This window comes from Salvelinus fontinalis, chromosome 3, assembly GCF_029448725.1.
Source record: "Salvelinus fontinalis isolate EN_2023a chromosome 3, ASM2944872v1, whole genome shotgun sequence".
Lineage (NCBI taxonomy): Eukaryota > Metazoa > Chordata > Actinopteri > Salmoniformes > Salmonidae > Salvelinus > Salvelinus fontinalis.
The window spans coordinates 59,242,994-59,256,525 of NC_074667.1; the positions used below are offsets into that span (position 1 = coordinate 59,242,994).

A 13,532-nucleotide genomic window follows, 5' to 3' on the forward strand; every position below is an offset into this window, starting at 1 on the left:
ATTCAATTGTTATTTGAATTTTTTTTATTATTTCATATTCAAATAATATTACCCCATTTTAAGCGTTAATAATTATTGATGCTCCATCATTTAAAAGGTTTATGGTGGTGGCATTTGAGGACAGTAGAGCGCGACAAATGTTGTTATATAAATACAAAAGCTAGCTAACTAGCTATACAAATAAACGTCAAATTGTTGGTCGGGTCGTTTGTCAGTATTTAATTTTGATTAAACTCTAGTCATATCCACAATTAAATAAGCACGATTGTTGTGTGTATAATTGTGGGAAAGCATGCTATGCCGATCTAGTATTTATACATCTAGCTCCAGAGTTGCGTCGCTTTGGGATTCAGGAAAGGGAATGCGGCTTTGTTTTCCTTCAGCTGACTGACAGCCAACGTCTGCCAGCTACGCTCGTTAGCTAACAAAGTTGTTCATTAAACTTTCGTTGATATTAGACGTGCACGAGGACAACTGAAAATGGAGAGAGACTCAGGTAACTAAGCAAACTCAATTTCATATGGACCTTCTCAGCAAGTAAGTTAGTAAATGTAGCCAGTTATCTAGATAGACAAGGCAGGTAAACTTTCCTAATGCTAAAAAGCTATCCAGCCAATGTTAGCTAGCTAACGGGTAGCTATCTAACTTTTAGCTAAAACTGAGCTAATTATCGTTGCTATTGAAAGAAAACTTCCCTTACTCTTTGAGTTGTATGACATTAAATAGCAACAGTAACTTGGTTGCTGAAGATATGTTTTGATAGTTGTAATTGTTGAGGTGTGGTTGTTGTATTTTTTTCAAATGTACCTGTCTGTTGCAATGACTGTATGGCTACACCACTTCCTGTGCATTCACAGCCACATAGGTTAGTGAGTTCAACAGTATGATATCAATACAGTGTATTGCATTCAAGTACTGCTCTTTAAACCCCACATTTTACGAACTTTAACCCCGAGCCTCTTCCACAAAACACTTTTTTTTCTCCTGTATTTCTCTCTGATAGTGTTCCACAATGACCGTCTGGGAGCACCACGTAACCCACTACTGGACCAGCTCCCCAGCTACCAGTCTCTGCTGTACCGCAGAAAGCCCTCAGCCTCGGGCAGTACCAAGCGCCGTGGCAGCTCACGGACCAGGCTGGGCTCCTCCAGCAGTGGGAAATGGGGACAGACCACATTGGCCAAACAGCATGAGGAGAAACACAGGACTCAGACCCAACAGAGACCAGTCAGGGAACTTCCCAAACCTATGGCGGAGAAACGCAGAGACAAGTCAGATCGCTAATATGTCTTCATGCAGTGTTATACTGGTGTAAAATGTTGTATTGTAATTACATTTAAGTCATTTAGCAGACGCTCTTATCCAGAGCGACTTACAAATTGGTGCGTTCACCTTATGACATCCAGTGGAACAGCCACTTTACAAACAGTGCATCTAAATCTTTTAAGGGGGGGGGGGGTCAGAAGGATTACTTTATCCTATCCTAGGTATTCCTTAAAGAGGTGGGGTTTCAGGTGTCTCCGGAAGGTGGTGATTGACTCCGCTGTCCTGGCGTCGTGAGGGAGTTTGTTCCACCATTGGGGGGCCAGAGCAGCGAACAGTTTTGACTGGGCTGAGCGGGAACTGTACTTCCTCAGTGGTAGGGAGGCGAGCAGGCCAGAGGTGGATGAACGCAGTGCCCTTGTTTGGGTGTAGGGCCTGATCAGAGCCTGGAGGTACTGAGGTGCCGTTCCCCTCACAGCTCCGTAGGCAAGCACCATGGTCTTGTAGCGGATGCGAGCTTCAACTGGAAGCCAGTGGAGAGAGCGGAGGAGCGGGGTGACGTGAGAGAACTTGGGAAGGTTGAACACCAGACGGGCTGCGGCGTTCTGGATGAGTTGTAGGGGTTTAATGGCACAGGCAGGGAGCCCAGCCAACAGCGAGTTGCAGTAATCCAGACGGGAGATGACAAGTGCCTGGATTAGGACCTGCGCCGCTTCCTGTGTGAGGCAGGGTCGTACTCTGCGGATGTTGTAGAGCATGAACCTACAGGAACGGGCCACCGCCTTGATGTTAGTTGAGAATGACAGGGTGTTGTCCAGGATCACGCCAAGGTTCTTAGCGCTCTGGGAGGAGGACACAATGGAGTTGTCAACCGTGATGGCGAGATCATGGAACGGGCAGTCCTTCCCCGGGAGGAAGAGCAGCTCCGTCTTGCCGAGGTTCAGCTTGAGGTGGTGATCCGTCATCCACACTGATATGTCTGCCAGACATGCAGAGATGCGATTCGCCACCTGGTCATCAGAAGTAATGCTAAAATGATAAAATGAAAAGGGTTGCACTGTGTAATAACATTTGTATACCATGTAACTGTATAAGTTACAGGACATCAGAGATTTTTATGTTTTTAACTGAGTCTTACTGTGTTGGAAGTAATTGGTTATCTGCCTTCATTGCCTTCACTCACTGTAGGGGCCAGCAGTGCATAGTTATTGCTCTGCAGGCAGTGTTTCATTTTGTCGTATCAATTTGAGACATTACAGGATTAGTGAAGGAATGCTCTCTGAATCTCTCCTAGAGATATGGCAATTCTCAAGCCTTATTCAATAACAGAGCACAACATTCACTACAAGTAGGCTACAATTTCATGAGCATAACGATTGGGTCTAGAGATGGTTATGTTCATGGTGGACACTATATTGAGTCTCTTTGTCAAAGCTCTCTTGGTGGATTCTGGTGTGATGTTAGTATTCTTGAAAAATGCTTAGTATGTAAACATTGACTGACTGACTGACTGATTGCTTAATATATTGATTGGTTGATCATCTGACAGGGACCAGCGTTTGGAGCAGGCCAAGGATCTGAGCAGTTGGAGCCAGTGGAGACAGAGCACCAGACGGACCCTGAGGAGACTGAAGGAGGATGGGTTTGAGATGCTCAACAACCTGGAGCTCTGGAGGGGAGACATCCATGTCATTGAGGGTAAGAGAGTGAATGCCAGTGACAAAACAACCTGTTACTCCAATTGACTTATATTGGCATCAATACATGATTTATGTCAAAGGCTTAGTTACACGAACAAAGCTCAAAATTGGATTTGTGAGGGACAAAGGCAGTGTCCACAGAGATGGTGAAAATCGGGCAATTCAAAGTTTTCTTGCTCACTTGTGTTTCTTCTGTTGAAAGTATTGAAAGATATGAGTGTGTAGATGTTGATCGCTTTAAGATCCGGGATGGTATCTAAATCACTCATCCTTTCCCTTCTCTGTGTCCCATCACAGGGATGTTTGGCACGGGGATCCTGTCCTACTTCTCCTTCCTGCGTTTCCTGGTGCTGCTCAACTTCATCATGTTCCTGCTCATGTTCGGCTTCGTCATTCTGCCCATCATCACCGCCCCCCATGCCTCAGGGAACACCACATTCAACCACGTAGATGGTAACACAGGCCTTTACGTGTTATAGAGTAAAGTAGACCATATTATACATGTAACTGTTAAGATAAAGGAAACACACAGACCCTTTAAACCGCCTATGCTCCTTTGAGACCAATCTTTCAAAGTCACTTCTTCTAGCCTTAAAAATAATAATAAAAATAAAATAATAAATAAAATAATAAGCGTTTTTATACATGACTCTAAGCATGATGGGATGTTAATTACTGAATTAACTCAGGAACCACACCTGTGTGGAAGCACCTGCTTTCAATAGACTTTGCATCCCTCATTTGCTGAAGTGTTTCCTTTATTTTGGCAGTTACATGTACATCACAGGAGGTTGGTGGCACTTTAATTGTGGAGGACGGGCTCATGGCAATGGCTTGAGCAGAATGTGTGTAATGGTATCAAATACATCAAATACATGGTTTCCATGTGTTTGGTGCTATTCCATCCGCTCAGTTCCAGCTATTATTATGAGCCTTCCTCCTCTCAGCAGCCTCCATTGCTGTACATTAATTATATAGTATTTATGTCAACTGTAGGTCAGTAAGAGATTAACACCACATTCAACCATGTTGTCATGAAGGTTCAGTTAGAGAGGAGAGATATGGGGCATGTAGTCAGTAACTTTCTGCAACATCAAGAGCATCAGTCATCTTTACATTAGACTATGAATGTTGTATTGTTAATCTCATCTATGATATATATATTTTTAAATTCATTGTTAATGTTAATGGACTTTGAGATAGATGTCTTACCAATATTATATTGTTGCTTCTGTTGTGAACCACAGGCTTCGAGTGCAGTAACTACCCCAGCACTTCTCGCCGTGGCCTAGTGGTTTTCCACCAGTACATCACAGACCTCCTCTCAGGGGCGGTACGGACTACCCTCATATACCACGCCCTCTTATTCATTTAATTCAGTCACTCATTGTACGCCTGCATAGCACTGTAGATGATGTTCTGGGACTGAGAATGACTCCCTTGTTTGTTTCACATCTTAAAGGGCTTTCTGGAGCAGACCTACCTCTTCTATGGTTACTACAAGGTAGAGACCATTCACTTTCCTAAGTTCACCTACAACCTGCCTCTGGCCTACCTGCTGGTCACCATAGCCTACCTCTTCCTCAGTCTCATATGGATAGTCAAAAGGTAAAAAAGTGCCCTATCTTACTCTATTCAGACTTGTCAATTATACTAGTCTTTTGGATAAAACGGTCCTCAAAAGGCATATCTTCTCAAACATGCACATGCTGTCCAATTGTTTTTCATGGTCATGCAAGTCATATACTGTTATAGAAATACTTCAGTTTTTTAGCCATTTCCAAATCTGCATTTCTCATCGTTCCCCAAAGGTCTGCGACTGGCTTCAAGCGTAAACTGGTGCAGGACGAGGATCGCTTCCAGAGCTTCTGCAACAAGATCTTTGCCGGCTGGGACTTCTGTATTGTCAACGACAGCGCAGCCAGGCTCAAGAGGAGCAGTCTTCTTTATGAACTGAAGGTGAGGTGTCAGTAGTCAGTCGATAGTATAGGTTGACTCAAAACAACAGGGAGAAATGTGATTCAACACAAAGTGAATTGAAGTCCTCAGTTCACACATTCCAGTTACAGCCATATAATGTAACAGAAGTGTATTGGTTCACTTCTGTTTACCACTCGCTTTTCACCGACTCCTTTCAGAAGGAGCTGTGTTTATTTATTTATTAATATATACAGTATAAGTGCTTATAACTGCATATAATGGAGATCCTATATTAATTCCTCTGTCCTTTCTATGTCAACAGACTGATCTGGAAGAGGAGCGCATCAAGCAGAAGATAGCAGACAGGACACGGAAGGAGAAGTGTAGGATCTACTTGATCCGACTGATCCTGAATCTGTTTGTGATCGCTGTACTGGCTGCCTGCTTCTACTCCATCTACATAGCCACCAACTTCTCCCAGAAAGCACAGATGACTAAGGTAACTAGGCAAGTCAGTTAAGAACATATTCTTATTTACAATGACGGCCTACCCCGGCCAAACCTGGACGACGCTGGGCCAATTGTGCGCCACCCTATGGGACTCCCAGTCACGGCCAGATGTGATACAGCCTGGATTCGAACCAGGGTCTGTAGTGACGCCTATAGCACTGAGAGGCAGTACCTTAGACCGCTATACCACTCGGGAGCCCCATGTAGTGGAGGATTCTTTTTAAATCACATTGTGATAAACCTTTAAACAGCAACGTTAGTTTAGTTTAATTTGATGTGTACTATGGAAGTGTACTACTGGGTGTGTACTACTATGATGTGTACTACTGGGCTCCCTGCCTGTGCCATTAAACTCCTACAACTCATCCAGAACGCCGCAGCCCGTCTGGTGTTCAACCTTCCCAAGTTCTCTCACGTCACCCCGCTCCTCCGCTCTCTCCACTGGCTTCCAGTTGAAGCTCGCATCCGCTACAAGACCATGGTGCTTGCCTACGGAGCTGTGAGGGGAACGGCACCTCCGTACCTTCAGGCTCTGACCAGGCCCTACACCCAAACAAGGGCACTGCGTTCATCCACCTCTGGCCTGCTCGCCTCCCTACCTCTGAGGAAGTACAGTTCCCGCTCAGCCCAGTCAAAACTGTTCACTGCTCTGGCACCCCAATGGTGGAACAAACTCCCTCACGACGCCAGGTCAGCGGAGTCAATCACCACCTTCCGGAGACACCTGAAACCCCACCTCTTTAAGGAATACCTAGGATAGGATAAAGTAATCCTTCTAACCCCCCCCCCCCCCCCCCCCTTAAAAGATTTAGATGCACTATTGTAAAGTTGCTGTTCCACTGGATATCATAAGGTGAATGCACCAATTTGTAAGTCGCTCTGGATAAGAGCGTCTGCTAAATGACTTAAATGTAAATGGAAGCTTAAAACTGAATTGCAGTAGCACATTCAAGAAAACAAATGTAAATCAATGATCAACATGAAGGGAGTTGAAGCGTGAATGGAGGAGGAGCATCTTGGTCACAGCCAGGGAGGATAGTTGGTCAGAGAGTCGGTCAGAGACAGGTCTGGAGTCTCCTCAGCACACCTTGCTGTCCCTGATGTCCTCAGCCTCTCCTTATGGACTCTGTAGGTAGCTGGCCAATAGACATATGCTTATTTTAGATCTGATACATATGTCTAAGTTTAGCACAGGTGTGTCAAACATACGGCACACGGTTGGTCTGAGTAAAAACTGAAATATCATTTTATTATAATAGTTTTCCCAACGGGGGAAAAAATGATCTTAATCGTCATTGAAATGACTAAAACCAAATCTAAACTGTAGAATTGATAATGGACCTACATTTTTCCAGCATCCTAAAAGTCATCGAAATGAAAACTAGACAGTCAGGGAGCATTGACGAGATCGAATGCGGCCCACGGGGAAAAATTAGTTTGACACCCCTGGTTTAGCACAATTTTTTAATTTTTAATTTAACTACACAAGTCAGTTAAGAGCAAATTCTTATTTACAATGACGGCCTAACCCAGACGACGCTGGGCCAATTGTGCACCATCCTATGGGACTCCCAATCACGGCTGGTTGTGATACAGCCCAGGATCAAACTAGGGTCTGTAGTGACGCCTGTAGCACTGAGATGCAGCGCCTTAGACCACTGGTCACTCGGGAGCACAATGGTTGTGTTTAAAAAAAAAATGTTTATCGATTTTACAAAAAACACAAACATCAACACAGAACGACACTGACACGTTCAACAATTTCAAAGGTTGAGGGATGAGCACAATGGCTGTTCTATTGAAATGAATGCTCTCTTCCTCAGAACTGTATACCTAATGGCATGTGCCTTTTCTGTTTGACTTTAAACACGCGTTGTCATAACAGGTGAACTTCATCCTGGACCTGATCTATGAGTATCTGCCTTCCATCGTCATCACCCTGGCCAACTTTATCACCCCCCTCATCTTCTCCCTCATCATCCAGTTTGAAGACTACTCCCCCGCCTTTGAGATCCGCTTCACTCTCATGAGGTAAACAACAGGGCTGGGGTTGTTTTATTTCTATTCAGTCAATACATTTTTCAGTTTACTTCCTGAATTGATATGAAATTTACCCCAACCCTGGCAACCAAGCACTTTCTTCTGTGAAAATCAATGAATGATGCTCTTGATGTTTCACACCGATTACAGTTTGCATACTGATGTAGCACCCTGGTATGGATGAATAGATTTTTGCATTTTAACACCAACGTAATGTCTTTGTAATGTCATAATCTTTCCACAGGTGTGTGTTCATGCGCCTGACCAGTATCTGTGTGCTTCTCGTCTCTCTCTGGGGTCAGATCACCTCTTGCCAGGAAGGCAACTGTGTCTGCGGGTACAACCACATCCTTTACCCGGTGAGTGGAGGTCAAAGGTTACCGTAGATATACAATACCAGTCAAGTTTCTTTATGTTTACTATTTTCTACATTGTAGAATAATAGTGAAAACATCAAAACTATGAAGTAACACATATGGAATCATATGCAACCAAAAAGTGTTAAACAAATCAAAAATATATTTTAGATTTTAGATTATTCAAAGTAGCCACCCTTTGCCTTGATGACAGCTTTGCACTTTCTTGGCATTATCTCAATCAGCTTCACCTGGAATGCTTTTCCAACAGTCTTGAAGACGTTCCCACATATGCTGAGCACTTGTTGGCTACTTTTCCTCCACTCTGCGGTCCAACTCATCTCAATTGGGTTGAGGTCGGGTGATTGTGGAGGCCAGCTTATCTGATGCAGCACTCCATCACTCTCCTTCTTGGTCAAATAGTCTTTACACAGCCTGGAGGTGTCTGTTACATGAACTCTGTGAAACATTTATTTGGGCTGCAATTTCTGATGCTGGTAACTCTAATAATGAACTTATCCTCTGCAGCAGAGGTAACTCTGGGTCTTCTTTTCCTGTGGCGGTCCTCATGAGAGACAGTTTCATCATAGTGCTTGATGGTTTTTGCGACTACACTTGAAGAAACGTTCAAAGTTCTTGAAATGTTCCGTATTGACTGACCTTCATGTCTTAAAGTAGTGATGTACTGTCATTTCTCTTTGCTTATTTGGGCTGTTCTTGCCATAATATGGACTTGGTCTTTTATCAAATAGGGCTATCTTCTGTATACCACCCCTACCTTGTCACAACACAACTGATAGGCTCAAACGCATTAAGAAGGAAAGAAATTCCACAAATTCCACAAATGAACTTTTAACAAGGCACACCTGTTAATTGAAATTACTATCTCATGAAGCTGGTTGAGAGAATGCCAAGAGTGTGCAAAGCTGTCATCAAGGCAAAGGGTGGCTACTTTGAAGAAACTAAAATATAAAATATATTTAGATTTGTTTAACACTTTTTTGGTTACTACATGATTCCATATGTGTTATTTCATAGTTTTGATGTCTTCACTATTTTTCTACAATGTAGAAAATAGTACAAATAAAGAAAATCTCTGGAATGAGTAGGTGTGTCCAAACTTTTTACTGGTACTGTACATATTAATATTGGACGTTACTATGATCTCATATAATTCTGCCTCTGCCTATAGTGTTGGGAGTCTCGCGTGGGCCAGGAGATGTACAAACTCATGATCTTCGATTTCATCATCATCGGTGCCGTCACTGTCTTTGTGGAGTTCCCTAGGAAGTAAGTCATCTTTTCTCTTCTCTCCTCTTCTCTCCTCTCCTCTTCTGACGGTTCTCTCCCTCTCCCTCCCCTAGACTCATAGTGGACTACTGTGACTGTGGCCTGGCCAAGTGGTGGGGCCAACAGGAGTTTGCCATCCCCCAGAACGTCCTGGAGATTGTGTACGGCCAGACCATCTGCTGGATCGGGACGTTCTACTGCCCCCTGCTGCCCGCCATCTGCACCATCAAGTACTTCATCATCTTCTACATCAAAAAGGTAACATACCATAGAAATAGAAATACTAGACCGTATCAATGTACTGTGATAGGTAGGCCGGTGGCCATAATTGTAGTTCTATATAATACAGTACAGTAAAAGCATCAGGAAGGTACAGAAACTAAAACAGGAAGCAGCCGTGCTCAGGTCTGTTCAACGCTGGTTCATACCAATCGGATGCCACGCTTCAAGATTGCTTCGATCACGTGGACTGGGATATGTTCCACATAGCGTCGAACAACAACATTGATGAATACGCTGATTCGGTGAGCGAGTTTATTAGCAAGTGCATCGGTGATGTACCCACAGCGTCTATTAAAACATTCCCCAACCAGAAATTGTGGATTGATGGCAGCATTCGCGCAAAACTGAAAGCGCGAACCACTGCTTTTAATCAGGGCAAGGTGACCGGAAACATGACCGAATATAAACAGTGTAGCTATTCCCTCCGCAAGGCAATCAAACAAGCTAAGCGTCAGTATAGAGACAAAGTAGAGTCGCAATTCAACGGCTCAGACACGAGAGGTATGTGGCAGGGTCTACAGTCAATTACGGACTACAAAAGAAAAACCAGACCCGTCGCGGACCACGATGTCTTGCTCTCAGACAAACTAAACAACTTCTTTGCTCGCTTTGAGGACAATACAGTGCCACTGACACGGCCTGCTACCAAAACCTGCGGGCTCTCCTTCACTGCAGCCAAAGTGAGTAAAACATTTAAACGAATTAACCCTCGCAAGGCTGCAGGCCCAGATGGCATCCCTAGCCGCGTCCTCAGAGCATGCGCAGACCAGCTGGCTGGTGTGTTTACGGACATATTCAATCAATCCTTATCCCAGTCTGCTGTTCCCACATGCTTCAAGAGGGCCACCATTGTTCCTGTTCCCAAGAAAGCTAAGGTAACTGAGCTAAATGACTACCGCCCCGTAGCACTCACTTCCGACATCATGAAGTGCTTTGAGAGACTAGTCAAGGACCATATCACCTCCACCCTACCTGACATCCTAGACCCACTCCAATTTGCTTACTGCCCCAATAGGTCCACAGACGACGCAGTCACACTGCCCTAACCCATCTGGACAAGAGGAATACCTATGTAAGAATGCTATTCATCGACTACAGCTCAGCATTTAACACCATAGTACCCTCCAAACTCGTCATTAAGCTCGAGACCACCCCGCCCTGTGCAACTGGGTCCTGGACTTCCTGACGGGCCGCCCCCAGGTGTTGAGGGTAGGTAACAACATCTCCACCCCGCTGATCCTCAACACTGGGGCCCCACAAGGGTGCGTGCTCAGCCCTCTCCTGTACTCCCTGTTCACCCATGACTGCGTGGCCATGCATGCCTCTAACTCAATCATCAAGTTTGCAGATGACACTACAGTAGTGGGCTTGATTACCAACAACAACGACGAGACAGCCTACAGGGAGGAGGTGAGGGCACTCGGAGTGTGGTGTCAGGAAAATAACCTCACACTCAATGTCAACAAAACAAAGTAGATGACTGTGGACTTCAGGAAACAGCAGAGGGAGCATCCCCCTATACACATCGACAGGACAGTAGTGGAGAGGGTCAAAAGTTTTAAGTTCCTCGGTGTACACATCACGGACAAACTGAAATGGTCCACCCACACAGACAGCGTGGTAAAGAAGGCGCAGCAGCGACTCTTCAACCTCAGGAGGCTGAAGAAATTTGGCTTGTTACCAGAAACACTCACAAACTTTTCCAGATGCACAATCGAGAGCATCCTGTCACAATCGAGAGCATCCTGTATCACCGCCTGGTACGGCAACTGCTCCGCCCACAACCGTAAGGCTCTCCAGAGGGTAGTGAGGTCTGCACAACGCATCACCGGGGGCAAACTACCTGCCCTCCAGGACACCTACACCCGATGTCACAGGAAGGCCAAAAAGATCATCAAGGACAACAACAACCCGAACCACTGCCTGTTCACCCCGCTATCATCCACAAGGCGAGGTCAGTACAGGTGCATCAAAGCAGGGACCGAGAGACTGAAAAACAGCTTCTATCTCAAGGCCATCAGACTGTTAAACAGCCATCACTAACATTGAGTGGCTGCTGCCAACATACTGACTCAACTCTAGCCACTTTAATAATGGAAAAATTGATATAATAAATGTATCACTAGCAACTTTAAACAATGCCACTTTTATATGTTTACATACCCTACATTACTCATCTCATATGTATATACTGTACTCGATACCATCTACTGCATCTTGCCATCTTGATGTAATAAATGTATCACTAGCCACTTTAAACAATGCCACTTCATATAATGTTTACATACCCTACATTACTCATCTTATATGTTTATACTGTACTCTATGCCATCTACTGCATCTTGCCTGTGCCGTTCGGCCATCACTCATTCATATATTTTTATGTACATGTATAAGGTAGTTGTTGTGAAATTGTTAGGTTAGATTACTTGTTAGATATTACTGCATGGTCGGAACTAGAAGCACAGGCATTTCGCTACACTCGCATTAACATCTGCTAACCATGTGTATGTGACAAATAAAATTTGATTTGATATGAATGACTGTTCGTGTTTTTGGTTGTAGCGTATGGTTTAAGCTGGGTCTAAACCTCTGGTTACATACTATAGGTAACTGATTGAGTTGAGCGATACTGTACCACATAGGTAATAGTGTAGGTCAGGATATTTCCTTATCCTAATTGCTTCAGCCAATTGATAGAGAAAATGAATATCCCATACCTGTGCGTATTATGTTGACTGAAATGACTGAAAGGGAATTCTCACCCACAAATATGTTGATTAATGTATGTATTGTCTACCCTGCAGGTGACTCTGGTGAATAACTGCCGCCCGGCAACCCGTCCGTTCCGAGCCTCCAGCTCCAACTTCTTCTTCCTGGCTGTGCTGCTGATTGGCCTGGCACTGGCCTGTATACCTGTCACCATTGGCATTGCACAGTGAGTACATGGCTGCAGTTAGCCTAGCATGCATGCATCTTTATTTCCATAGATAACCATCAATATGGCTAATTGCACTGAAACTCACCATGCACCAATCTCATACCCTTTTCATACTGCTGAGCCTAACTGAGCTTAGCTTAGCTGTACTGCTGTACTGTTGCTGAAACTGGACTGGAAAGGAAAATATTTGAGTCAGCACAGTACAGTTTGGCTTGGCACCATAGTGTGAAAATAGTATCAATCTGCTCCTAGATCAGTTGTTGGGGACATAAACTTACCCTCCCGTTTCTCCCTTATCAGGATCAGCTGTTCCCAGGCCTGTGGTCCCTTCGTTAACTACACCACATCCTGGGAGGTGCTCCCCCGGACGGTGTCCCAGCTGCCTGCAGGAGCACGCACGTTCCTCCTGGCCATCTCCTCTGAGGCCTTCGCCGTCTCCCTCTTTGTCATCACATGGTACGGGTTCCGGCCAATGATATCACTCCTGTCTACGGTTCATTGTCATTTGATATCCAGGCCGATAGATTGTGGTTTCAGCCAATCAATCAATCAAATATATTTATAAAACCCTCTTTTCATCAACACGTCACAAAGGGCTATCAAAATTCTGCTTTGTTAACCGTTGTGTCTTTCCTCCCTCAGCCTGGCCATGTTTTATGTCATTGCTCTAGCTGGAGCGCACAAGCGAGTGATCAACCAACTGAGGGAACAGCTAGTCATGGTGAGTAGCTACAGTAACCAGTCTACATGGCTGCACAACTCTATACTGTACAGTAGCTTCATAGGAGTTAGCTGTAGGGACAGGATTATTTTCCTGACCAGAAAAAAATCTAGGTCCTAGTTATCTGGTATAATGTTGTTATAGGGTTAATTTAGGCACTAACCCTCCTCTTCTCCCTGTTTGGCCAGGATGGGCGAGACAAGCGTTTCCTGATCCAGAAGCTGTGTCAGGCCCAGAGGACCTGTGCTATTAGATCCACAGGTTCGGGATTCCAGTCCCACTCCTCAGACAGAGTCAGCCCCAGCTACCGCTCCAACTCTGGGGTCTTCCTGGTCCAGCCACCCCCGGACTCTGCTACTCATGTCTGAATTGCTAGGATTAGGTCCTTGAGTTTTACCTGACCAAAAAAACTCAGGGCTCTTAATATTACTTGTAACTGGCTGTCTAAACACTATTACTTGCAGACACTATAGGGGCTGGCTTCCCAGAAATATATTAAGTCTAGACCT

The 13,532-nt window shown here is 44.6% G+C and overlaps 1 protein-coding gene across 1 annotated transcript in view; it reads left to right on the plus strand.

Moving 5' to 3' along the window:
- The first annotated feature begins 362 nt into the window (after positions 1-362).
- LOC129851218 (BOS complex subunit NOMO1-like) overlaps positions 363-13,532 on the plus strand; it is a 38,478-nt gene continuing 25,308 nt past the window's right edge. The window contains 16 exon segments of the mRNA XM_055917609.1: positions 363-496; positions 1,004-1,271; positions 2,813-2,961; positions 3,261-3,416; positions 4,211-4,296; positions 4,426-4,571; positions 4,775-4,922; positions 5,206-5,382; positions 7,279-7,424; positions 7,678-7,792; positions 8,982-9,079; positions 9,154-9,337; positions 12,169-12,299; positions 12,603-12,758; positions 12,945-13,023; positions 13,212-13,405. Coding sequence (XP_055773584.1) covers positions 481-496; positions 1,004-1,271; positions 2,813-2,961; positions 3,261-3,416; positions 4,211-4,296; positions 4,426-4,571; positions 4,775-4,922; positions 5,206-5,382; positions 7,279-7,424; positions 7,678-7,792; positions 8,982-9,079; positions 9,154-9,337; positions 12,169-12,299; positions 12,603-12,758; positions 12,945-13,023; positions 13,212-13,405 — 2,249 coding nt within the window. The 5' untranslated portion in view covers positions 363-480.